This window comes from Paralichthys olivaceus, chromosome 11 (genome assembly GCF_024713975.1).
Source record: "Paralichthys olivaceus isolate ysfri-2021 chromosome 11, ASM2471397v2, whole genome shotgun sequence".
Lineage (NCBI taxonomy): Eukaryota > Metazoa > Chordata > Actinopteri > Pleuronectiformes > Paralichthyidae > Paralichthys > Paralichthys olivaceus.
The window spans coordinates 17,073,258-17,098,078 of NC_091103.1; the positions used below are offsets into that span (position 1 = coordinate 17,073,258).

Genomic DNA, 24,821 nt, shown 5'->3' on the forward strand with positions numbered 1-24,821 from the left:
GGACCACACACGCATTTTACGCATTCGCTCTCTATATCTCACACTCAGTGCGCTCTTTACGCGCTCGTTCTCCAGCCCCCATATTCAGCGCGGCTTTTACGCACTCACTCCAGAACTCACACCCAGTGCGCCTTTTACGCACGCTGGATATTTGACTCCTCGGTCCTTGGCACGATGTCAAACGTCAGAAACCCAAATTATTCTATAGGAAGAGGTTGTGTGTCATTCATTCTGAGCTCATGAGAGGACCAGTCTGTTTCTAGTCAGGAAGGCGACATGACCAACTCATTAACGGGCACAGTAGAGTTTTTGACTTAGACTTGCTCTCCACTTCTCATCCCAGTTACTGTAGATCTGAACAGGGCTCTTAACGTCTGGATTTACTTGAACGTCGTCGACATTTTCGGATACTTCTGTAATTGATAACTCAAAAAGAGATGATGGGGTTGTCTTTCCTCTACGCGCTCTGTATTTGGATAACTTTAATCTCTCCTTCGGTGGGAACAGGGTTTGTTTACCGCTTTCCAGGCATCACAGTGCAGCGGCAGCGCATCAAATCGGAACAGAGCGGCAGCACTGGACCCCCAGGTACCGGGATCCTTTCCCAACTCAGGTGAGAACAGCTGATATGAAGCAATTTCACTGTAGATGTTGGAAAAAAGAAACGCTGGAATGCTGGAGAGCTATTAAATGCATGAATTATTAATTGCTGATATTACTTGATATATTAATTTTCTTATTTGTTTATGTTTTCACTTCAGGACTTAGTGTTTAACATCCTCAATGCTGTCACTGATTATGTTTAAATCCTTTCTTGCAGAGTTAACATTAAGAATGGAAACTCTCTTATGTGTGTTTTAGGAATTGGTGTCAGTATACTGTTTCCAAAACAGTGTCCTGTCAGGTGCACAATGGCTCTGAAACCACAGTGCAGAGAGTGTATCAGGGCTGCCGGTGGCCCGGACCCTGTTCCAAAGTCATCAGGTACTGTTCCCTCGCTGCCACCTTCTTCAGCCAAATCCTATCAGCTCCTTCTTTTGTTTGTGTTATTCACTGTTTATCATTCATGATGCCAGCATGGACTTAGTGTTCTCTAAGGGTGTTATGTCGAACGAACCAGGCTCTTGGATGAATGAGGAGAGAGCCATACCTGCACTTTCTATGGCCACCAAGAAAAGATCACACAATTATCAGTCAAATCAGATGATTCAATCATTTGGCGACTTTGACCCCCAAAAAGCCTGTTAAATGTATTTTTCCAACATGTTATAGTTCTATTATAGATGGACCAAGTTTAGCTTGTGTCAAATGAGTTTTCTCTGTCCTGTGTCGCCAAGTGTTTGCTCACTGTGGGAACTGCTGGGTTTCTAATATTGTACGATCTAAACTTTACTACGCTAAGAGCCTTGAGATGATTTATGTTGTGATTTTGCATCATACAAATACAATGAAATGAATTGAATTGAATCAATGCAACGACCTGATTGGCTTGATATGTTTCCCATCTGGCTTTTATAAATCCGGCGACTGGATAATTGGGTAGAAGGGTGGGATATTTGTCAAACAAAAACCATCTACACCCTGGACCTCCCCAATCAGGAGTATTTAATTTTTTGTCTCTCTCATCTAATGTGTCTGTGTAACATTGGCAGACTCAGATGCAGAGAAAACATCAGTGCACAGATATGTGTAAAAACACTGTTGTATTTACTTGTGTCCCAGGAGGTCATAGACAAAGAAAGAGTCCAAACAAGGCTACAATCTCAGGGATTCAAACAAATGGTCATACACAGAGGTAGCATTGACAGTCTGACAGATAACAATAGCCTGAGTATGGGCTATAGAAAGGGTTTGCTAGAGGGAAATGCAGGGACAGGAAATAGACAGGTACAGGTGAAGAGGTGAAGAGGCGTGTCTTCCTGTGTATTTGTGTTTCTGCATTTTACGTTTCCCTGTAGTCAGTAGCCATTTGTTTATTTCCAGCTACCGGACCCTCATCAGACCGTCCTTCAAGGTCACCTACAAACAAGTCACAGCACTGGAGTGGAGATGCTGTCCAGGCTTTCTGGGAGAAGAGTGTCGTGAAGGTGAGTTTCTCATCTCTGTTGTGTCTTTTTCTTCTCTTAGATGACACAACCTTTTGAAAACAGAGGAACAGACTGTGAGAATAATTCTCTGTAGCACTGAAATAGAGGCCATGTGTTTTGCTCGGACCCATCTGTGTCTTTTTATTAGCACCAGGCAGCTTTTCCCACATCAGAGCGTTTTTTATGTTTGGTGGTGTGTAGTCGGGTAGTTTGCTAATCGTACTACTGTGCAGCTGTCGGCCTCTTGATGTGATTGTGACGTTGTTTGAATTCAGGCTTAAAGTCTGTTTTGGATTACTTTTGGGAACTTGGATTGCAATAAAACAACAGTTGAAAGGGATCCTGTTTACCTTTTTCTTCTGTGCCTGGAAGGAATCAAAACCGTTCTCCTTCTGTCTCATTCTCTCTCTTTTTTGTACTCTTTTGATTGAAGGTATCACACAGGCAGTTTTGCCCGAGTAACATCTAGGCTATCACAGTTAAAACTAGAATGGCACTCAGTAGCTTGGATGCCTCCACCAAGGCCCAACAGTCCCCTTAAAATTCAACCAAGCTGCACCAAGTTTCACACACTCATAGAAATAATTTCCCTAAAAATGCCTGACCCTGGGAAAAAGGTGAAAGACACATCATGGATTGTTTAAGAAAGTGAAAAACTAAATTCTTGTATCTGTCCTCTGATCCGGATCCTAATGAATTCTTCCCTAAACTGTCCACCAAGTTGAATGGAAATCCATACAGTTGTTTTTTGTGTAATCTTGTTTACAATCAAACCAACCAACAAACACAAAGACGTGAAAACATAAGAATGAATGAAAAAGGAACTTGTGAGGAACATCCAGCTGTGGATCGTAAAGTGGGAGGTATAGTCTGTGTTTAGGTGGTGGGCAGCTCAGCTCCTGGATAGACCAGACCGCAGACTCTGAGCCCAGTGAAGAGCAACATTTTCAGCCACCACAGTCAACATGAAGCCACAGACTGGGAGGTGGACGGAGGTCTAATATAGGGCTGCCTTCACTCTGCTGTTTATACACCGAGCGTTCGGAAAGTATTCAGACGCCTTCACCTCTTCACCTCATGTTATGTTGCAGCCCTAAAAACGTCTTTACTTACCATCATCAATCTACACTCACTACACCATAATGACAAAATCACCTGGAGCCTGTCATGATCTGCCACTGTTAAGGACTTTTCTTAATCCTTTGTTTAGAGTTGTTTCGAACTGGTTCATATTTGTACTTCAGTTTAAAGGACTTTGAATTTGTTTTTCAGTTGCTTGGACCTTGATTTTATTATTTCCTGTTTAACTTTTAAGTTTTTTACTCACATGATTTACTTAGCTGGCTAATTTATCCTGTTTCCCGCTGTGATTATCTGCCCCACCCGGATGTTGTTATTTAGTCTCTGTGTTCCCAGTGCTCCCTGTCAGTTCCTCTGTTTGGTCTGTCCGATAAGTTTTTGTTAACTCATACTTGCGTCCCCGGTGTTTCCGGGCCTTGTTCCTGGGTTTTGCTCATGTTTCTGCTTTCTGAGTTTTTTTGTCTTTGGATACCTCACATCTTCGTATCTGCCACTAAATGTCCTTTTTGCAAGCACCTGCCTTGTCTGCACTTTGAGTCCAGTAAATATTTCAAACTTTACAGAATTCCTGTTGTGGATAAATCAATTGATTGAACATGAATTGGAAAGACACATCCCTGTCTAAGGTCTCACACCTGACAATGGACATCAGAGCAAAACCCAATCCATGAGGTTGAAGGAACGTCTTGCAGATATCAAAGACAGGATTGTTTTGAGGCACAGATCTGGCAAAGGCTGCAAAAACTCCTGAAATTTCCCAAGAGCCACATTGGCCTTCAGTAATCCTTAAATGGAAAAAATTTGGAACAAGTAGGAGTTAACTGGAGAGAGGAACCCTGGTAAGAGAGGTGACCAAGGTCCCTCTGGATGAGCTCCAGAAATCCTGTGTGAAAGTAAGAGAAACTCCCCAGAGAGAAGGTCTGAATAGTAATGTCAGTGTGATTTTTAATACAATTAGAAACATTTCTAAAATTCTGTTAAGGGTATTGAGTTTAGATTGATGAGGGATTATCATTTCTATGTTTATTTTCCGTAAAGTTACCACACAACAAAATGTGAAATCAGTGAAGGACTCTGAAGTCTTTATACTGTACTCCGTATTGCTCATGGCCATACTCACATGTAGTTATTTCAAATGCACCAAATGTTATTTTAATGTATTTTTTTCCTATTAAAATTATTTAGTACACCCACCAACTTGGTAGTTTTTCATGTTGGGAAATACAGCCGTTTTTGTAAGTAATTGAAAAATGCTGGCGTGGCCTGTTCACCATCGTCCAAGATTAACAGTTACCTCAATGAGCGTGTTGTGCCTATTGGTAATAATTACCACACCTTGTTCCATTTTGCTGAATTATTGGTTGTTGCACTTGGATGGGCATGATTTACCACAAGTTCAGAAAACACACCTTAATATTAAAGGAATAAACATAGACATTATTACAAAGCCTTTGGAAACTGTTATTTGCCTGATGCTGGATATTATTCCTCACAAAGATTAACACACAGCCATATCCGCTGAGTCTGTAATGCCTGAGATTATGGTTCACTTGAGACCAAAGTGGTTGCAGGAGTGTGAAGAAGTAATCTGGCTGTTTATTTAACATTTGCTGAGATGTTTTTGCACGTTCTAATGGCTGTGGAGCAGGGGGAAAATCGCCTCCATATGGGGAGACAGAGGGCCAGGTTTGACTGAGTGAGGAGACCCTCATGACAAAGGCTGATGTAAGAGATGCTCGGCCTCACACTGAGGAGGAGAGGGAGCGCTGGGGTCAGTGTGTTTGAGTTAGAGAACAAGAGGACGCATGGAGTGGAGAAAGTTAGGACTCCTGCACAGAAACAACAAGGTGTTAGAGTTGGCGAGGCTCAGACAGCTGTGCAGCAACATGTAAAGAGGAGAAATGCAAAGAGAAAAGTGAAGTGTAATGAGGAGTGTATTTGTCCCACAGGACTCCAGCTGCTACAAGCTGCCCAGACAGCAGCGGAGCAGAGAGCCGGTTCTGTGGGAAAGTGGCCCCACAGAGATTAATGACCATGACGCTCCTCCACCGGGTCTTTGTAACATACGTGACCGCGCTGAGATCACAACAGCTATGAAACAAAGACTGGCTCTCCTCATGTACATTCATCTGTGTACAACACAAAGAAGTCTGGCATCCTATCAGGAATACCTTGGAAAGAAAGGTTGATCTTATAATATAACCATCAGAGAACAATTTAAAGTTATACCACAAACCTTTTTCTGTGGTTCTTTAGAGAAACTTTTGCTTTAAGTTTTTTTGAAGTCCTCTAATTTTATTATTTATTAATTTTAAAGAGAATAAGCAGTGTTTCAGTTGAAGCCTCCTTCGCATATGTAAGAGTCCCGCATTATTCATTTAGCCTAGCAAAGTTAGCATAGAAATGGTTCTGCACATAAACCATTGTGAAAAAACTACTTTTATTCATTTGTGTTTGGAATTAAACAAATATATGGGTGTGTGTATATTAGATAAAAGTTGCTGATGCTCCCATTTTCCAGTCTAAGCTAAGCTAACCGTCTTCTGGCTCATAACATCTTGTACATTACAGTAAACAGACAGGAAAGTGGTATCAAATAGTCACAGCAACAAATCAAACAAGTATTTTCCCCAACATGTCAAATGTTTCCTGTAAGTGTGGATAATTTTGGTCGGTAACAGAATTCTCTGTAACGAGGCCAACGCCGAACATGAAGCTCGAGTAGCAGAAAACTGTTGCCGCGTGGCTCAGAGCCAGATGTTTTATCAGCGCGAGCGAAGACAGCCTTAACCAATGAAGATGACATCACCTCTGGTTTTAGTTTGATGGGATTCTGGCTCCACTTCAGAGGCCCCTGAGGCCCTCGGAGATGTAGAGACAGGGAACATAAAGAAAGATTTTAAGTCTGTGTAAGCTGAGGAGTTCTTCCCACCTCTGCACGCACTCTCGTTTCCATTTTCCAAGCTCTGAATCATTTTCTGCATGACACTGATGCCTTATTCTTTTATTACCGTTTAATCATTCTGAAATAAATACATTGAATAGTGTTCCCCTTGTTTTGGTTTATAAAGCAGGCTCACTACACAACAAAGGAGCTGAGCATGTAGTTGTAAAGGTTTCAGAATTCAACATTGATGCAACAGATGCTTCACAGCGCTATCAAAATGTTTACAGCTAATCAGTTTTTTAGGATGAATCATTATCTTAGTTTTACAAGCAAACTAGAATGGCACTATGTACCTCCACCAAGGCTGCAACAGTTTATGATACCACATTTAAATTCACTACATCCAGATTATTATTTGGATCTGCATCAAATTCAGACACTCATAAATATCAATGTCTCCTAAACATGCCAGAATTTTTTTTCATCAAGATCCATTAATTATTCTCTAAGAAAAATGTTGAGAAACGCCCTCAACGTCTCACAATGTTAAAGGAAAAGAAAATAAATTTCTGGATCTTCAGCCTGATACAGATCCGCAGCAAACTTTAAATGGGTCTTCCCTTGTGTCACGTGTCCATAAAAATGAAATGAAAATCAAGTGTTTTTTGCAGAATCCTGCTAATGAACCAACAAACAAAGATGAAAAGGTAACTTCCTTGGCAGAATCAACAATGCTAAACTCTGCCTCCTCCCAGCCTCTGAGTTGTGAGGATTGCCGTTCTCTTTGTCTTATGTGAAACTAAACATATTCACATGTTGAACTATTATTCACACAAAACAAGGAATTTGAATGCATCACCTCTGACTGCATGAGGCTGCAACGGACACCTGCCACTGTTCTCACTCTGTATTCATATAGTCTTGAAGAGTCTTGAGGGTCTCCAGTCTTGACGACTCAAAGCCCTTCACAGCACAGTTTTGCCATTCATCCATTCGCACACACATTCATACAGTGCGTCTATGTGCAACTCTCACAAGTTGGGGTTCAGTGTGTTGCCCAAGGACATTCGGCATGCACTGACCTTCTGGTTAGTGGATGACCCGCTCTCCTGATCCACAGCGGCCCGAACATACACCAAACATATGACACTGAGCACTTGAAGCTGCAGAAATCTACAGAGGTAATGCTATATTTTGAAATGTTCAATGAATCACTCATTAATTATACAGTGGCAGTGTTTTCTTAGTTGGTTTTGGCGTTTACAAGCCCTCTAGTGTTCCCTGTGTTTGTGTGTGACTCTTGACCCACTCAGAAGCTGCTTTTTATTATGTCCTTTTACAGTTTAACCTTCTAACACTCAAGCCTGTGGCCAAACTCCATGCAGGGCCGAGCCGGTCACAAAGCCTGTGTGTTTCTGCATTTGCTAAATGGAAAGAAGGCGTTTTCTTCAACGCATTTTCGTTGACACCCTGACCCGTCAATATTTTTGACAGTGTGGTGTGTGCTGCTCTGCGTACAGTGCATCTCAACATTTACATTTTCACTTTCAGCAGAGTTGTGCTCACGCATGACGGCATGGAACACATTTGGAGAGAAATGTGTTCGTAATTTCCCCACCATTGGCCCTTGCACCCCCACCACCCTCCTCCTCCTCGCCGCTCCATCACAGCAGCACCCCAGCATCTATCTGCACACATGATCCTATTAACAAGAGGCATTATGGGTTATGTCTGTGCATTGAGGAGGAGTGAGAGGTGTAAGCTTTGAAGCTCAGGAAAAGGAGTTTGGCAGAGTTAAATGCAGGGTGCGCCAGGGCAGGATGTTTTTTTAGGTGGAGTTAATTATGGATTTCATTGAAAAAGTGAAAAGGTGGCTGAAAACTTTGAGTGTCATATGTTAATTTGTTAATGCTACAGATGTGAACGTCACTGTTTCTCCTCTGAAGCTGGAAGAGAAGGAAGTGAGGGAAGTTTGCTAAAACCCCATCGTTGGAGGGATTATCTTGAAAACCAGCTATATTATATATCATCCAGAAATACCTTTGAATTCTTCTGTTTTTCCACTTTATCATCCTCTCTCACCCCCACACAGACCTTTGCTCCTTTGCTTATTCTTGCCACCGCTGACCTCTTTATCTTTTGTAGTTTTTACTGCTTTCTTCTTCCTCTGCCCCTTAGATCTCCCTCTCTCTTTTCCTCGGAGTAAAGCGATATAACAGAACCATATCCCACATGTGCTCTTCTAGACTACAACCTTTACAGCATGAGGATATGACTTATGTCTCTGTTACGTCCCTGCTTGTGCTCAAATATAGGCCAGCATTACCCTTTGACCTACTGGGAGCTGTAGTGGCTGTTCCTGGTCCTGGCCTGATCTGCCTGATGGATGACGCTCTCTGTTCATGCTCCTTCTGTGGGGTTTTACTTTTCTGTCACCACCTTATCGTGGAGTCTTCCCATCTCTCAATGACATCTTCCCATTTGTCCCCCATGTCTTTCTGTCTGCAGCTCCACACATCTGTTTATTTAAAGTTAAGCAGATAAAGTTCCTGAGGTCAAAGAGAGGCAGAAGTTTCCACATTGGTCGGTGTGATCAGCAGGTTTATGTTGTTTGTTCTCTTGGTGCTGCTGAGAAATTACTCTGTATGAACTTGGAAGGTGCATGACAAGTTTTGCGATTTATTTTGTTAGAGACAATCTTTGCAGGCTTCATGGTCCATTGTAGGACCTCAGGTCAGTTTATGCTCAAACAGAACTGGCTTGCACTGCATGTTGGACACACTGGAAGATGGAATGAAAAGCCAAAAGGTTTTTAAAAAGTTTTTAATATGAGGACACACACAGTCAAAAGACGTGCAGATTTGAGGTTAGGTTTATTGGAAACATGCACTTTTATCTCTAGTTGTCAATGGGAGCATGACTGGTTGTTTGTCTCTGTATCTAGGGGTTACTCTTGCCCAATGCCAGCTGGGATACGTTCCAGCCGCCCGTGACCCTCAAAGGATAATAGATAGATGATGGATGGATGGATGGATGAATGGATGTGGTGGGGGTAAATCATTCCACTGTCTATGTTTTGCTGCATATACTCCAAATTTTGAAACTTGGGGCTCAAGGAAACATCCATAGTTCCAGTTGTGTCGTGGCGTTCATGTGTCAATATTTCAGATACGACTTGTGAGCAGGGACATTCTGCTGCTCTTTTTTCCTCTCTGTGTCTCCACCCTTTTCATTCTCACCATTTCATTAGACACAGCTGCCACTTACACCTCAACGTGTCGCCCTCGTTTTGGCTGATCACAGTGGAGTCGTCTCTCCTCAGCAGATTCACACAGCATCGTCTCACAGCAAGACGATGACTCAGAGTGCTGTCTTGACTGAGAAGCTGGAAGGTGATCTCATGAGTGGATGCATTTTGGGGATATGAGGGGACAGAGTTCTCAAATAAAAATGTTTGTTACTGTGGTACGACTATGTCTGTTGAGTGGTGGCACTTACTAAGCCAGTGTTTGAGACATCTCTCTTTATGTTCTGTATTGAAAAATGTTCTAGACATTTTCACCTGTTCATGCCTGAAAATGGCTTGTGTATCAAATGTAAAGGCAAGTTCTTTAAACTGCTAATTCTTTGCATTTCTTACTTGCAAAGTGTTTATATTAATAGTGTGAGGCCTGTCAACTGGCATCATGGTGAGAAATACTTAATGGTCCCTCTGTGGACAAGTAGACATCTTGGTTTTCAAACAGGGTTTCGTTCACCCTCCTCCACCAGCCACCGCAGTCAAAGTGGGTGTGTGATTAAGTGAGTGAGAGCGTATGTGACATTGTGTGTGAGTCTGCTTGTGCATATATGTGTGTGTGTGGGTGTGTATTCTGTGCCAGCTGTTTTTTTCATGCCAGCAAGAGCTGACCACTTGCTGGCTGGGGCCTATACACAACAGGGTCCTGGGATGCAGCCAGTTGTCAGAGGGTGTCTGTGGTCTGAATGCCGCACACACACACACACACAGACTCTGGGCACAGACGTGTGTGTGTGTGTGTGTGTGTGTGTATCTGCGAGATCTGACAGTGTCTGATAAGAATGTCCAAGAAGATGTTTTAATTTATCTTTTTTTCTGTCCTCCTGAACAAGCATTTAACGATTAAAATTACTGTCCTCATCTGTGTATGTCATGGCTTTTGGCTCTAGGTTGTCTGCCTGTGTGTGTGTTTGTGTGTGGGGGGGGGGGAGGGGGTCCAGGTATGTTGTTGGGTCCTAAATCTGTTTACACAATCACATTATGGTCCCCATACCATTAAATATACATTTTAAAGTAAAGAGATTTTTTATGGTTAGGTTAGGGTTAAGGTTAAGGTTATGTTTTTTAGAGTAGGGGATAAGGGAAAGTATTACCCCAATGATTGTCCTCTCTAAGATAAATATACAAGGGTGTGTGTGAGTGTGTGTGTGAGTGTGAGAGAGAGAGAGCAGGTAATTTCTTTGATCCACATCCAGCTCTAATGTAGGAAGTGCAGCTGTCTCGACAGACGATGCCTGCAGTCTGACTCACACCCTCGCCAAGTTATCCTGTTCTGTCTTGTACCACAATCACTAATGATGACTCGTAAAACAGCTCGGTGCTTTCATAGTTTGGTGCGATGACACATGCTCATTGCTTTGGCTCCTGTGAGGTTCTAATGAAGATTTATCTACACAGAGTTTCTTATCTTATTGACACCGTGTACTTTGCCTGGAGGGAGTTTGATCTGAGCCGTTCCAAGATTTCTCCCAACTATCAACAGCTGAGCATATGACTAACATCAGCTTTGTTTCTGTACCTTGTTATTTATGGTTGTATTATCCATTTACATGGTTCATTATCCAGCAAACTGATATTTTAATTGCATTTAATGAGATTAAAGTATCCTGTAGTTGTGATTTTTGTAACTCTTCTGTAAATGGGAAAAAACTTTAACAGATGTAATACTTGTCCTGGCATCATTTTCAAGCAACTTTTCATGAAGATCAGTTTTAGCATCTGAATATTTCACATAACTTCTCAAACATATGTGTCCTTCTCTTTGGAGCAGAAACAGTTCGATAGTCTCTGTTTATTTTGCTTCCCACTAAAGACAACATGATTCTGATTCTTTCCCATGAGCTGAGAGCAGTCCAAGAAAAATAACCCGGTCTTGTGTTGCCATGGTGTAATTATGGATCCAAACAGACTCTATAACTGCGGTCCCGTTCTAAACATCGGCTCAAGCACAGCGGAAGTTTGGTTTTCTAACCCAACATAATTAAATTCCAACTGCAGAAACAGAAATCCCTCCCGCCACATATAGAAAATGAAATGCAGTTGTTTTGCTCTGGTTCACATTTATGGTGCATAGACTTAACTGGTGTTCTGTTCTGTGGTGTGTGTTTATGACATAATAAGATATGACTGGATTATTTCTGGATCTCTTTTGACCAGCGATGGAGATGGAACGAGTTATCTTGTTAGGGGTGGATAACGGAGCTATAGAGAGACTCCTTTTTAGGCCTGAGGAGCAGAATCCATCCCAGACGAGGAAGAGATGTGAGATTTCTCTGTCAACTGACTCCCAGCAAAGCAGCTACAAGGCAATTTAAAAGTAGGAATACTTCCCAGTGAGTTCTCTGCGGCTTGTTGAAATGGTGAGTGAAAGTGGTTTGAAACCAAAAAAGACCCTGACTGTCTCTAAAACAACTTCATTCATTCATTCATTCTCTACTCCCTGTAAAATAGTCGCTCACAAGTTTACTTTATGATGAGCAGTAAATTAGGATTTCAGACATTTCAGAACTCCAAATAATTGGGTCCAGACATTTTCCGGGGTGACATGGTGTATAAATTCCGCTGCAGAAAGCGCAGTGTTGTTGGCCCTTTTTATCGAAAGCCCTCAAATCTTCTTGTCTTTCCAAGTTGACATCACTGTCTGTGTCTTCTGCACGTATGGGACCTATTTTTCATCCTGAGATATTTGTTTCTTCCAGTTTTGTGTCCGCCCCATATCAAAAACTTTGACAACGTTCCCACTCACTCCCTGCGAATTCGCCGAACTTGCTGCTGAGTTCTCACGTGTGCTCACTGTGATCTAGTTCAAAGACATTTTGCTCGGAAAAAGTTCCGGAAAATGTCCAGTGCAACTCACTTGGACATTTGTGTTCCCACATACAAAACCTCCAGAAATTAACCATGCTAACCATCATAGCCTCATTTTAGCTCATGAAACACGCCTGTTAGCATGCTAACCACAAACAGCTGAAGTTGATTATATTAATTTGCTTGTTTTGAACCAAGTGAATTTCTCACACAATGGTGTTTGATGAAGGATTTACAAAGTTGTTGCATCCTGGGAAAAATACCAGAGGACCAAATTTTACAACAACCCATCCAGGCCTAGTTATTAAATATTTCAATCTGCACCAAATTGGTGGACCGACCAACCCACATATAAAATGACATTGCGATCCACTGAGTCACACCACTAATTTAGCTGAAACTAAAGCTAAACACATCATCACAAGATCACAGTTGGAACACATGGCAGATTGATGTAGTGTATATGTGTCAAAGGGAGGAGGCTTCCTCTGGACCCATGATGAATAACTGCAGAGAACATGAAGGCCCATCAGCTCATCAGCCCTCTCACATAGCAGAGCCGGTGATTGCCCACAGCCATGCTTGTGTGTGGCTCAGATTGTCCTTGGTGGAGTCGCTTGGCAGTCAGTCACAACAAAGCAGATCATGTGGGGTCATTTTGGTCCCGGCGGTTGAACAGCCCACAGCAGTTGGGCTGATGAAACCCGAGGAATGTGTGTTTTGGGTTGAGCTGTTGATTGTTGTTTCTGTTCGTGGCTACGCTCCAGGACGAGATGTTCAAGATGTTGATGGAACAAGGCATTCAGAAACCTCACCCACACAGTCTGATAGACCGCTAGACTGGATGTAGATGATTATAGACATACAGACATGGTACAGACATTCATGTCGGCCTATTTCAGTGAGGCAGAAACCTCAGCGGCTGCCGTTAGTGCCCTGTGCGTCGCGGTTGGAGACGATGATTTTGGCAGACCAGAGCCATTTGGGTCTTTTTTGTTGTTAGTTAGTTATTTATGAGCACCAGTTGTTCCTCATTCTATGTTTCCCTGCTATGACCGCAATGTGGGTGGGTCCCATCATTGGGATGGACAGCTGACATTCCACAGTTCCTATGAGGTATGGACCAGAGGAAAAACTCAGATTTAGAACAAATACAGGGTTTTTTCATTCTGTATTTCGGATTCTGGGTTACAGCTCATGTAAATGAACCACAACTGCTGCACAGCATGGCGTCGAGTATATGTGGTTTAGTGGTAGCTAGAATGGTATAATTTGGGAGAGAGATGACCAAAGTTTTCACAACAGACTGAAAATAACAGAATGTAACTGACAAACAGGAATTACAAAAAAGGACATAGTGTTTTAGAGGACACTAACAGCAAAAAGTAAGGACTGTAAAATAATAGAAATTGTCCAAAGCCAACATCTCAATGCCTTCAGTTGTGGCACTCATAGATTTATATACGGAAAAGGACATCCAGGACCTTTTCATCAGTGAGGTGCACATGTGTGGTGAACTGTTAGCAGAATAAATCTTATTAGGAAACACATCACTGATTGTTTTTATTTGTAGGAGGTCTTTTGCAGAGATGTCAAAGTTTGGATACACAGACAACACTTGTCTTTGATTGTCGTTTGGTTTGGTTCTGTGGTTGGTTTTCATTGGACAAGAATATACAGAATAAACACTGAATATTACCAGCCTGTAAGGGGCATTTTAGTGCTGTAATAGCAACCTTTAAACTTTAGATTTTATACATAAATTATAAATGGTGCAATTAAATCTCATTTTGTAGGAATATGAGTGTATGTGAGTGTGTTTGTGTAAATGTGGGGTTTTTTTGTGTTTCCATGAGCTTTACAGAGTTAATGTGTTTGGCTTTGGTACCTAGAGGAGGATGTGAGCGTGGGCATATAGGCCATCGCTGTGAGTGGGCGCACCAACAGAAACATGCTGAGTCAGGAGGTCAGGAGACAAGCAGGTGTGCACCGACCGTGCTCTGTGTGTGTCTGTGTGTGTGTGTCTGTGTGTGTGTTTTAGGGAGAGAGAGAACGTGTGTCAGCAAGAGAGAGACTTTAATGAGAGGTCTAATAATATTTATTCTGTGTGTGAATGACATGATTTACTGTATGATGGAATTCCTAATAAATTCTTGGGGCTGGTTTGATGGGTATTGTGCCTGTGTATGTTGGCTGGACCTGCTTCATTGTGCCAGGAATGAAAGAGAGAAAACAGAAATGAAAGAGACGGAGACAGAGGCAAAGACAGACGAGTAGAAAGCTGCAGCATGTATGCTGTAATGTGGAGACTAAACATGTTCTTGTCTGTGGTTCTTTCTTACAGAGTGTATGAACTGTACCAGCTTCACTGACATGAGCAGCCGACTTCATGCAGCTGAATCAAAGGTAAAGAAGATCCTCAGTACCAGCGTTTGCATTTGTACACAGATGATTTTTAAGTTATTTAACTGAAGTCGGATGTGACTGGAATCTGCTGTTGTTGCAGATCAGGCTGTTAGAAGAGGGACGTCCTTCACTGTCGACAGTCAACAGTTTACCAGAAGGCTCAACAGACAATGAGGTGGACACACCTCAACCCACTCCTATTGGACCTCCGTCACACCTGCCACCAGGTGCCAACACATCCCGAAACATTTATTTTTAATAACGTGTGAATGAATGAACGGTAAATGCAGGGCAGAATTCAGCCATTTTAATAAAATTCAGGCTACAGAGGTTGAGATATTCTGATTTATAATCCATGGTATGAGTCAAAATTCCATCCTCCCACATTCCCATGTAATTCAAAACAATCAAGTGTCTTTAATTAAATCCCTCTTTCCAACCCCACGCCTCAAAATATTTATGACATTGTCTATTTTTTTTGCTATACTTTTTTGCTGCTCCTTGAAATAAATCTAAACTGAAGGATTATTAGAATTATACACTTGTCTCTGACTGTCTTCTCTTTTCTATGGAGCACCAGGAAGCATTGGGCCTCCAGGGCCCATTGGACCTCCAGGACTTCCTGGTTCTGCTGGACCTCAGGGTGTGGCTGGAAGACCAGGCCTTCCTGGACCCAGCGGTAACACATCATCAGAACTTTAAGTCTCACCTGCTGCCGCAAAGATGGTCTGAGGATACTTGTGACCGTTGGGACTTAAAAATTACAAATTAATTATATATTTTTTGTTTTTGTTGCTGCTCAGGACCAAAAGGAGACAGAGGTTTACCTGGAGATGGAGGTCTACCCGGCCCTCCTGGTCCACCGGGTCCTCCTGGGCCAAGCTCCACTCCTGTCCGAGCGAGAGGGGATGTCTTTCAAATACACGACCAAGGTGAGCAGACTGTTCCACTACAAATGTAATCTCTCAAATCAAATCCCAGGTGAATTTAAATGATATTATAACAGAAACAGATCTTAGACACACGGTTAATTTCTGGCCCCAAAACAAAAATTATTGGTTTAAACTGATGCCAAAACCTCAGGTCTATTTTCACAGCTCCTCCTACAGTGGATCATGTGTTTCATCAATTTCAAACCCTCACATATCTCATGCATGTGTCCGTCCTGTTCATTTCTTGCAAACGTTTTGTCAGGCAGAACATTGGCCAAACTGCTGTCTATGAATGGAAAATAACTTGGGGTGGGGGGCACAGGTGGTAGCACAGAGACTGAAACAGACTGTAGCTGTTATCAAGTGTTTAACTGAGCAATGTGGGTCTTTAGCTTTTAGTGACTGACTTCAACCCATAATGGAGAGAGTATTGTTTCTTTTCCCAAGGAGGGCTGGCTTAGATTTAGTTTAATAGTTTCCGTGTGTTCGGCTGCTGCTGTGCCACTATTTACTGCAACCTCACTTAACACCACCACCTACAACGGAGCCAGACCCAAGCATATAAATCAGAAGATTAACCCAGGAGCTGAACAAGTCAGGAAAAATATATTTATATTTATACATTTATATTTTTTTCTCATCCATCATATCCAGTCGAATATAAGTCACTTCCTTCTCTACTCCAGTCCTGCAGAGATCACTAAAACACAAGGATGAAACTCATACTATGAGTTTAAAGCTGTTTTCAGAAATGCACTGAACTCCAGACCTTTTCCTGAAAATTATCTGGAGGGGCTGTATATGACAATGCAAATGTCCAGCGTCAGTTGTTCTCAACATCTTCTTGAAATTGTCTGCTTGCAAGATGTTTGTTCGAAAGAGCCGAAGGAAGAATACAGCTGGATAATGTCCAGAAAATTCACAGCGAGTGAGTGGATGTATTGATGATGTTTCTAAAACATGGCGGATGCAAAACTGGAAAAAAGCAAAAAGAATACAAATATCTCAGGATGAAAAAGAGGTGCAACACACAGAAAACACAAAGATTTCAACTAAAGAATTTTTGAGGTTTTGGCGAAAAGGGCCAATGTCCATGTGCTGTAAACAAAAATATGTGATTTCAACAGTGGAATTTATACGTCATGTCCTGCCTCCTGCTGTTTTACCCAGACGCCACCCCTCGCCTTAATGTTTTGAACATTTTCTTGTTGATGTGAATGCATCTAACCTAAACAACCTCCTGCTATGTTGTTCATATGTAAAAGGCAAACTCCGCAAAATGGCCAGACCCAATTTTCATGTTTGAAAACAGCTTTAATGATCAATTTCTTAGTGTTTGTAAAGATCATCTTCACATGTTGACATTTCAACCCATGATACTCAGTAGTCAACATAATTACAAACAAACAAACTTGCACCTGCCAAAGGGCTCAAACCTGCCTTTATGTTTATTCCTGCCACAGTAGCTGTATATAATGTACATTAACCCCGAACCTAAAGGCCCAAACTACAACTAAATATACAAATTAGATTTGTTTTCACTCAACATTGTCATTACATCTTTATTGATTGTCCGGAGTAACGCTCTGATTGGTGATGAGAGTTTGGAGCAAGTCACTGACAGCAAAAAACCCAATTACAGACGCAAAGTCCCTCCATTTGATCCAATCTAGCATCAACCGTGATGTCAAGTCTATGTAAACATTACCCGGACTATGTCTTGGCACACGTGGGTGCTTGGGATTCTCTGTGGGTGCTTTAGCCGCAGAGCACCCACAAAGTCGACACCTATGCCACCACCACACTTAGAAGATATAAGAACAAACCCATGTACTAAAATGACTTGAGCGCCATGGTTTTACCACATGGAGGCAGTAGAACACTGTACTGTAATGATTACCTCATAGAAGACTTCTGGCTCTGATTAAGCTTTTGGCTGGCTCTGCCTTTCTGAGCCCAGGACTGTGTCTGCGGGTCTGGAACTATGTAGATTTGGGTCTGTGGGACCGTGTAAGCTGAGGGGGGCCAACTGGCTGTAAATCAGACCTAATTTGTTAGCTGTCAGCACAACAGTCTGCGTTTTGGGGAACAGGCCGTGGCCTGCAGCCAAAACGCCGGGCTGGCTATGAATGAGGGAGTAGATAGTCTGCCACTCATGTGGAGTTTCTTGGGGAGGGAGCCAGACTCGAGGAGACTGTAACATTAGAAAATTAGTTCCAGATAGAAATGTGTTCCTTCTAGACCCAGTCTGTGGACTGTAACAGGCAACATCTCAGCACAGGGGGAAGACTGACCCTGAGCATATGGTAAAGTGGAGAGGAAGTGGAAGTGTGGCGGGGTCTCAAACTAAATTTATTCTTTTAAGATATCCTACATGCTGAGAACAAAGCATAACTTCCACTTTATTCATGTTTTCTTATCATGTCCGAGCATTTACTGCTCCATTAACAGGGACCTCCTTCAGACGAAGCAGCTGTTCCTGTCCATCACTGTCACTGCAGATTTAAACCTCCTGTCGTCTGCTGATGAAACTCAGACTGTTGACCCTTAATGTCTCCGCTCTTCTCCAGGTCTTCTACAGTATATTCTGTAGGTGTATAGATAACATACATCCTTGGCACATGTAAAGATGTGCTGAGGATGTAGAGTACACTACAAAAACAGTCTGTAACTCAAACATGGATACAGAGCTTGGTTCTCTGATACTCTTCACAATCAGAGAATATTTCCTCTTTTTGCCTGAGTCAAGTTGTGATAAATTACAGTTCATCTACAACTACATTTGTAATCAGATTAATCAATTAACTTCTTGGCTCATCTGACTTTATGGGAAACTGTGTTTGCAAGCATTTGTCACACTGTGTTGAAGACCAATGAACCAATCAATCATCTGCTCGTGTGTTTGGGAGGTTAGGGTTAGTGTTGCAGCCTGTGAGTTCCTTCAGAAAACATTGCTAAAAATCTAGTTTTAAGTCACTTACCAGGAAGTAGAATGTAGTTTGAGTTTTGAGAAGAAAATATAAAGGATGTATAATGACATATAAAGAGACTATTTATGACATAAAAACGGATCAAATTCTGGTAAATCCATCTCCTCAATTACGCGCAGTTGGAAATTGTATTTAATGTCTTTTTAATGTTATCACAGTCCACATTTTCTTTTGTGCTAAGGTTTAAATAAACATTCAGTTTCACTTCTGTTTTTGTTTTTACCAGAGGAGATCCACAGACCTCTTCCTGCTCCTCAGATCATAGTTGGGCCACCTGGTCCAACAGGTCCCTCCGGCCCAACAGGTATGGATTAAAAATGTTTCTAATCTCCATGTTTGGGGAACACGCCTCGCTAATCCCATCATGATCTCTAACACAGTTTGTGAAACATAACTTCAGGGTTTTGACCTTTTCAACCTCCTTGGAAAGTCTTCATTGTTGTACTGGGGGAAATGTGAGGGAAACATTAAGAGAACATGGGGCTTTGAGTATTTAAGTGATGACTCATGAAAGAAATACTTTCTGGGTACAAGATTGGCACTCATATTGCAAACAAGGCCAAACAGCCCCTTTATGAAACCACATTTTACTAGATTATTATTGGGATCTGCACCAAATCACACAAACATATACATATGAGGTCCATGAACCTGCTCATGAATTATTTTCTACCCATAACACATCCATCCACCAAGTTTCCTGATAATCTATCCTATAGTTTTCACCTAATCATACTAACTATGAGATAAACAGATGAAACCATAACTTTCTTGGCAGAGGTAATAATAAAGCTGTGTTAAATTGACTGAACTGAACTTGATATTTTTTGTGAATGACATTAGGACCAAGAGGACCTGCAGGGATACCAGGCCTGCCTGGACAAGACGTGAGTATCTTTCACTGCGGGCTGACTGCTGATCAATAAAAACATGAATGCATGTGCAACATCATTAACACATGCACTTCTGTTTATCTGACATGAGGGTAAGGAAGGCATCCAAGGCAAGACTGGAGATCTGGGGCCTAAAGGAGAGCCAGGAGAAAGGGTGAGGCCACTTTAAAAAAACATCCTTATTGTTGGATTAGCAGGCCACCTGAACATATTTGATTCTGCTGAACTATCAGATGCTTTTTGTCCAACGTTTTTGTAAATTGCCTTTTCTGTCATGCAATCTTAAACACATTAAAGGTGAGCGAGCTGCTCTTCAAAGACTCACTCCGAGCTGTGACTAATCCCCCTCTTTCTCTCTCGTCCAAGGCCAGGCCTCACTAATCAGGGAAGCCATGCCGGGTCCCCTCTGTAGTTGGCTCTCGTGGGCCTCCGTCTTTAAACCTGATCCCCTTCCTCGACTAGCATGATTTAAGATTGGAGATCTGGTGAAGAGGCAGATTAGCACAGGGGATAAAGAATGCGAGACAGTGAAGTGTGTATGTGAGCAGGAGTCTAAAATATTTTTATGTCCTTCCTCTACCAGGGGATTCCAGGTGTAGCAGGCGAGCAGGGTGTACCTGTGAGTATAAGATTATGGTGTTACATAAAACACGCACATATATACACACATGCACACATGCACACAAAGCGGAGATGACAACATTATTGTACTCTGTTTAACAGGGAGCACCGGGGCCAAAAGGAGAGCCAGGAGCAGGCTTGAATGAGGTAAGAGACAATGTTTTTTTTTCTTGTTTGCTGAGCTTATTTGAAAAACGATCCTGAATAAACATGATGGTGTTGATCAGGGAGAGGCCATGCAGCAGCTCAGAGAGGCCCTGAAGATCCTGGCCGAGAGAGTCTTGATCCTGGAGCACATGATCGGCATTCACGGTGAGGAGAAAAACAAAAATGGAGGAATACGTATGGATGAGGAAAGAATCCTCTGATTATCTGGCAAAAGTTCGATATATAAGGTTCTTTTTGCTGACATTCAAAACACCAAACAATGAATTGATTAATTTAAAAAAAAAATTGTTATATGGATGAAACAAAAAAGATACAGCATGTCTATCAGTGAGCTGTGAAGGTGCTGGTTGGTGCAGTTTGTTTCCTTCAGACTGAGCCAAGCCTCTTGTTTACACTCCCTATAGTAAACTAACCACCCTTTGGCTCTGCAGCTCCATACAAACAGATATGATATCAACCCTCTCATCTCGCTCGCCTCAAGAAAACAAATAAGCGTCTTTCCCTTTTCCCTTTAAGCAGAATCTGAAGAAGAGCACTGTTTCCACTGACTCTTCTCCTTTTCTATCTCTTTCTTGCTTTTAAACAGACAACACTGAGGGATCTGGATTTGGAAACATTTTGGACACACTCTCTTTCTCTGCCATAAAGACCAAACGTCTTCAGCCCTTTCAAACGACCCCTCAAACTTCAGCACTGGTGGGAAGACAAAGACGATCCCCCCTTTAAGAGTCTATTGTCTGATTCTGTACATGTGGTCTTATGTGTGAGAGATGTTGCAAATTTTGCTGGAAGTTTTTTTCATATAATTTTCCCTTGTGACTTTATACTTTGGAATTTATTTTTGTCTAATTGTGTTTTATTGTCACAAGTACGTACTGTTGTGAAAATGAAGTTCTGTGAGATGTTGAGCATTTCAAACACAGGAAAGGCCTCTTTGAGCCTTTTTCATTCGGTTACTGCAGGATCTTAGTCAACACAACCTTAGCATCCGCACTTACACGGTGTTTTACTATGAAATATAATCTCATAAAGTGTTATGAGCGTTTTGGCGTCATTCTTTCCTCTGATAAATGCCTGTTCCCCGAGCGCTGGATCCAAACTGTAGTACTGTTAAGTGTCGAACACATTCTTGGAACAACCTCGGGGTTGGTCCTGCGTTAGCTTGTCAAACATACTTCTTTCTCTTCTCCGTCCGTCTGTCTTGCTGTGCTCTGCCTTGTTAAAGCTGAGGTAAGACATAACAAGCTGCCAAGAGGATCTGCTTAACATAACGTTTGGTGAAATGAATCGCATCTGGAGGGCGCACATCTGGAAAACTAAAGGAAGGGATGCTGAAACAGTTACGTTTTGGCCTGGAAACCTCAAACCCTGCATGCTCAGCTGCAGCGCACCTTCCTGTGAACTGGCTGACAGAGCACTAAACCTGACAGGATTACATTGACTTCTTCATAAACTGCCGCTGAGTCTCTGGGAGGCCAAACCTGTTGGTCTCTGGTCTCTGAATAACAAATGATTGGCATAATGTTTGTTACAAGGTTCATATGTTAAAAAGTATTGATTAGCATTATTACGCTTACTCAATTTCTTTCAAGGGTTAGATGGGTAGAACATTACCACTTGTATTTTTGTTCATTTGAAGCTATAGCCTAGAGCTTGCAAGCTTAGCTTAGCCTAAAGACACCAAAAACAAGTAGGAAACAGCCAGCCTGCTATGTTGGAAGCATAGACTGTATATAAAAATGGACACAGACTCCAGGTCCTGAAAGTAAAGCCAATGCCTAAAGGCCTGAAACATGTATTCTCTCAAATAGCCAGCATTTGTGTAGCTTACTTGATAATAAACTCATACAAATATGTAGAACAGCAAAAGTAACTAATACAAGACTATTATCTGGGGTTGCTTTTTAGCCTCTCGGAATAAGATGGGATGTTTGTCTGTTTTGTTGTTGTGGCTTGAATGCTAATGCCACAGAATCACGTCGCCACACGTGACCACCTGTAAAACCGTGACTTGTCAGTTTTGTAGATCATTGTTTGTACAAATCAATAAAGCATTTCAGTGAGCATTAGAGGTGATAGAAAGGGATTTAATTACTTTTGGACAGAGCCAGGCTGGGTGTTTCCTAACAGTGATACAATCAAAAAGTTGATAAACCTGTTTCTTTTGTTTAGTTTCAAGGCTTACCCCATATAGAGTCAAGTGTCATGAAGGCCTTCCTGTTAAATTCAAGTGTTTGTTGTGTCTTGTGCACGTCTCACTGCCTTAACAGTGTTCCGGTGTGATGTTGTTAGATTTGTAAAGCAATGTACTCAGCAGATATTCATTTATGTTGATAGTCGAAGAAAGATTAAAGTCTAAACAACAAAGGGATTTCATTTCATCGTCACCGCTTAATTGCATATAATTACATTATAATTACATTCACACATCCTGAACAGGACACCTTCACAGCGTGGTGAGAGTATTTACAGGCAGAAGCTTCGCTGCTGCTCCTCCTCCTCTTCGTCTCACTCCTTCCTTTTTCTTTTAACCTTGTTCTTCTGTTTTCTTTTGTCCTCTCCGTAGGTGATCACATAACACAGGTCCGTGTAGTTCAGGATACTGGGAGGGTGTGTGGGGTGGCGTTAGTAAACATCTGATTTACCTGCAGGCAAACAGGTAGAGAATTTACTGCACTTTTTTGGAAAATGAAAAAAAGAAATCCACAGTTTTTCTGACGAGGAGAGCTGTCAGGCTTACAGAGGGGATCATGCACACTGCCACATCTACACACAAAAACAGAGCTGGCTTTTGCCATTCAATTATCTCATCAGAACCAGGAGATAAGTGCAGTTATGTATCAATGTCATATATTTCACTCTGGCCTCTTTATGCATCCTTTCATCTGCGCTATGCCTGCCTGTTTCTGTCTTTTCCCCTCCTCCTCCTCCCCTGTCTGTCTCTCTCCTCTTGTTTTTCCTGTCTACTGAACAGAGACATGTTGATATGAGGCCCGCTTTGCACAGCCACAAGGGAACAAGTCTCTGGAGTTTTTTGATCAGCTGCAAGATCAGACATGTCCCCGGCTCCCTCGTGTACACTCCGGTGCCTGATCATGCAGCATAATGGACAGGCACAGACAACCAAAAGATGCACACCCACACATGTTCACTGTGTAGATCATACAAGCATGGGCACACACATTCAAAAAGGCACACACACCCAGTGTAGGGGGACTGTTATCCATGTGTTGGCTCCGCTCACAGTGGGGTGGCTTGTTTGCTGGACACAAGGGAGCGAGCGAGAGAGATGGTGTGTCTGATTTCCCCTTTCTTGCCCTCTTTTGCCTTTGACAGTAAGATGGATGATTGCAATCACAGGAGCCATCAGTGAGACAGAGTGGAGGTCTATGGGGCAGGGAGACACAGCCATGGGAAACCAGCCGTCAGATTACTGCACTGCGCTGCCATGGGAACGCTCTGCTGTTTATTTGTCTTGTTTTGTTTTTTCGTTGTTGTTTTAAATGCATCCTCCCTCCCTTCTCTGCGGCCTTTTGCTGCACAGAACATGAAAGAGTCTTCGTCAAACACGTGTAGGCCATACGAGAGGGGCACGGAAAGAGAGCATTTACGTTTCACAACATAGTGAGCCTACTGTAAGTCAATATGTCTCCTCAAACCACTACAAATGTGACAGATTTCATAGCGATTAGACTGGTCTCTTTGATCCCTGGAGAGAATGAGAGGCAGACTTTTCACTCCCCAGTCAACGGATGTTTTTAAGAGAAACATCTGTTGCTGTACAAATGAGATTACTGTGTCTCTAGCCAGGGGCCATGTAGGTTATGAATGGTGCTGTTGCTGAAGAGGGGGGCCTGAAAGAGAGCTGAGAAGGATCTTTGTAATAAGCTGTAGCTGGTAGTTAAGGTTTAAATCAAATTAAATTGCCTCAGATCCTGGGTATTCATCAACGCTCACCTTCAACTTGTTCAACGGTATCACCACCACCAGTACCTTTGAATCGCTATCTCATATTGATATATCCAATATTTCACCGTGTTGCTAAGCAACAACTCACCTCAGCCTCTGTAAACTTGTCGGCCAGTGACATGAGGTGATATTTCATCCTGGAGGAGAGAAACAGAGAAGAAGAATTACTGTTTCCATGCATGACTTTAAGATAAACACTTGTATTTCACTGAACGAGATATGCATTATCTGCATCCAGGGACTTGGTACTTGATTTACGTTTTTGTATTGAACGACATTAATACATCATTATCTGACTGATGAATTCTTGTGGGAGGCGTCACTTGCCAGAGAGTAATCTCTGCTGTGGAGAAAATCACACACTCACTCCTCCTCCCCCAGAGGACTCGTGTTCCTTCTGGGTCAACGACCTTGAAGACGCTGAGAATCCTCTCTTTGGGTGATTTCCTGACAGAACTCAGGTAAAGCTGCCTGTAAGGACTGTTCCTGGAGCAGAAACAAACAGCTGCTCTGCACTGACTCATTTTCAGATGATGATACTGCGCATGAATAAAAGCATGGATTTTGCACAGGCCAAGAATAAACGACCAGGTGTCTTTTGTGATGTCTGGTTTCATGCAGAAATTTCCCCCCTAAAAAATGACAGACAATAACTGAGCTTTGACTGAAACGAAGCAGCAAT

At 42.2% G+C, this 24,821-nt stretch overlaps 1 protein-coding gene across 2 annotated transcripts; it reads left to right on the forward strand.

Annotated features, from left to right (window-relative positions):
* Window positions 1-302: 302 nt before the first annotated feature.
* On the forward strand, window positions 303-21,043 carry LOC109630260 (collagen alpha-1(XXVI) chain-like). Of its 2 annotated transcripts, none has more exons than XM_020088341.2 (14): window positions 303-613; window positions 862-984; window positions 1,984-2,087; window positions 14,505-14,566; window positions 14,667-14,793; window positions 15,141-15,245; window positions 15,370-15,498; window positions 18,715-18,792; window positions 19,332-19,375; window positions 19,473-19,535; window positions 19,965-20,000; window positions 20,105-20,149; window positions 20,230-20,314; window positions 20,757-21,043. In XM_020088341.2, exons 1-14 carry the CDS (start codon window positions 438-440, stop codon window positions 20,894-20,896), a joined length of 1,317 nt encoding a protein of 438 aa, XP_019943900.2. In that variant the 5' UTR covers window positions 303-437; the 3' UTR covers window positions 20,897-21,043. The 2 variants fall into 2 exon arrangements, with proteins under 2 accessions (XP_019943900.2, XP_019943901.2); XM_020088342.2 differs by having other exon boundaries at window positions 15,147-15,245.
* Window positions 21,044-24,821: the final 3,778 nt, after the last annotated feature.

Excerpts from the sequence above, each read along its gene's own strand:
- LOC109630260 (XM_020088341.2), top strand. The coding sequence starts at position 438 with ATGATGGGGTTGTCTTTCCTCTACGCGCTCTGTATTTGGATAACTTTA. Across the intron at positions 20,001-20,104 it reads CAGGCGAGCAGGGTGTACCT|GGAGCACCGGGGCCAAAAGG; the intron begins GTGAGTATAAGA and ends TCTGTTTAACAG. Across the intron at positions 20,315-20,756 it reads GCACATGATCGGCATTCACG|ACAACACTGAGGGATCTGGA; the intron begins GTGAGGAGAAAA and ends GCTTTTAAACAG.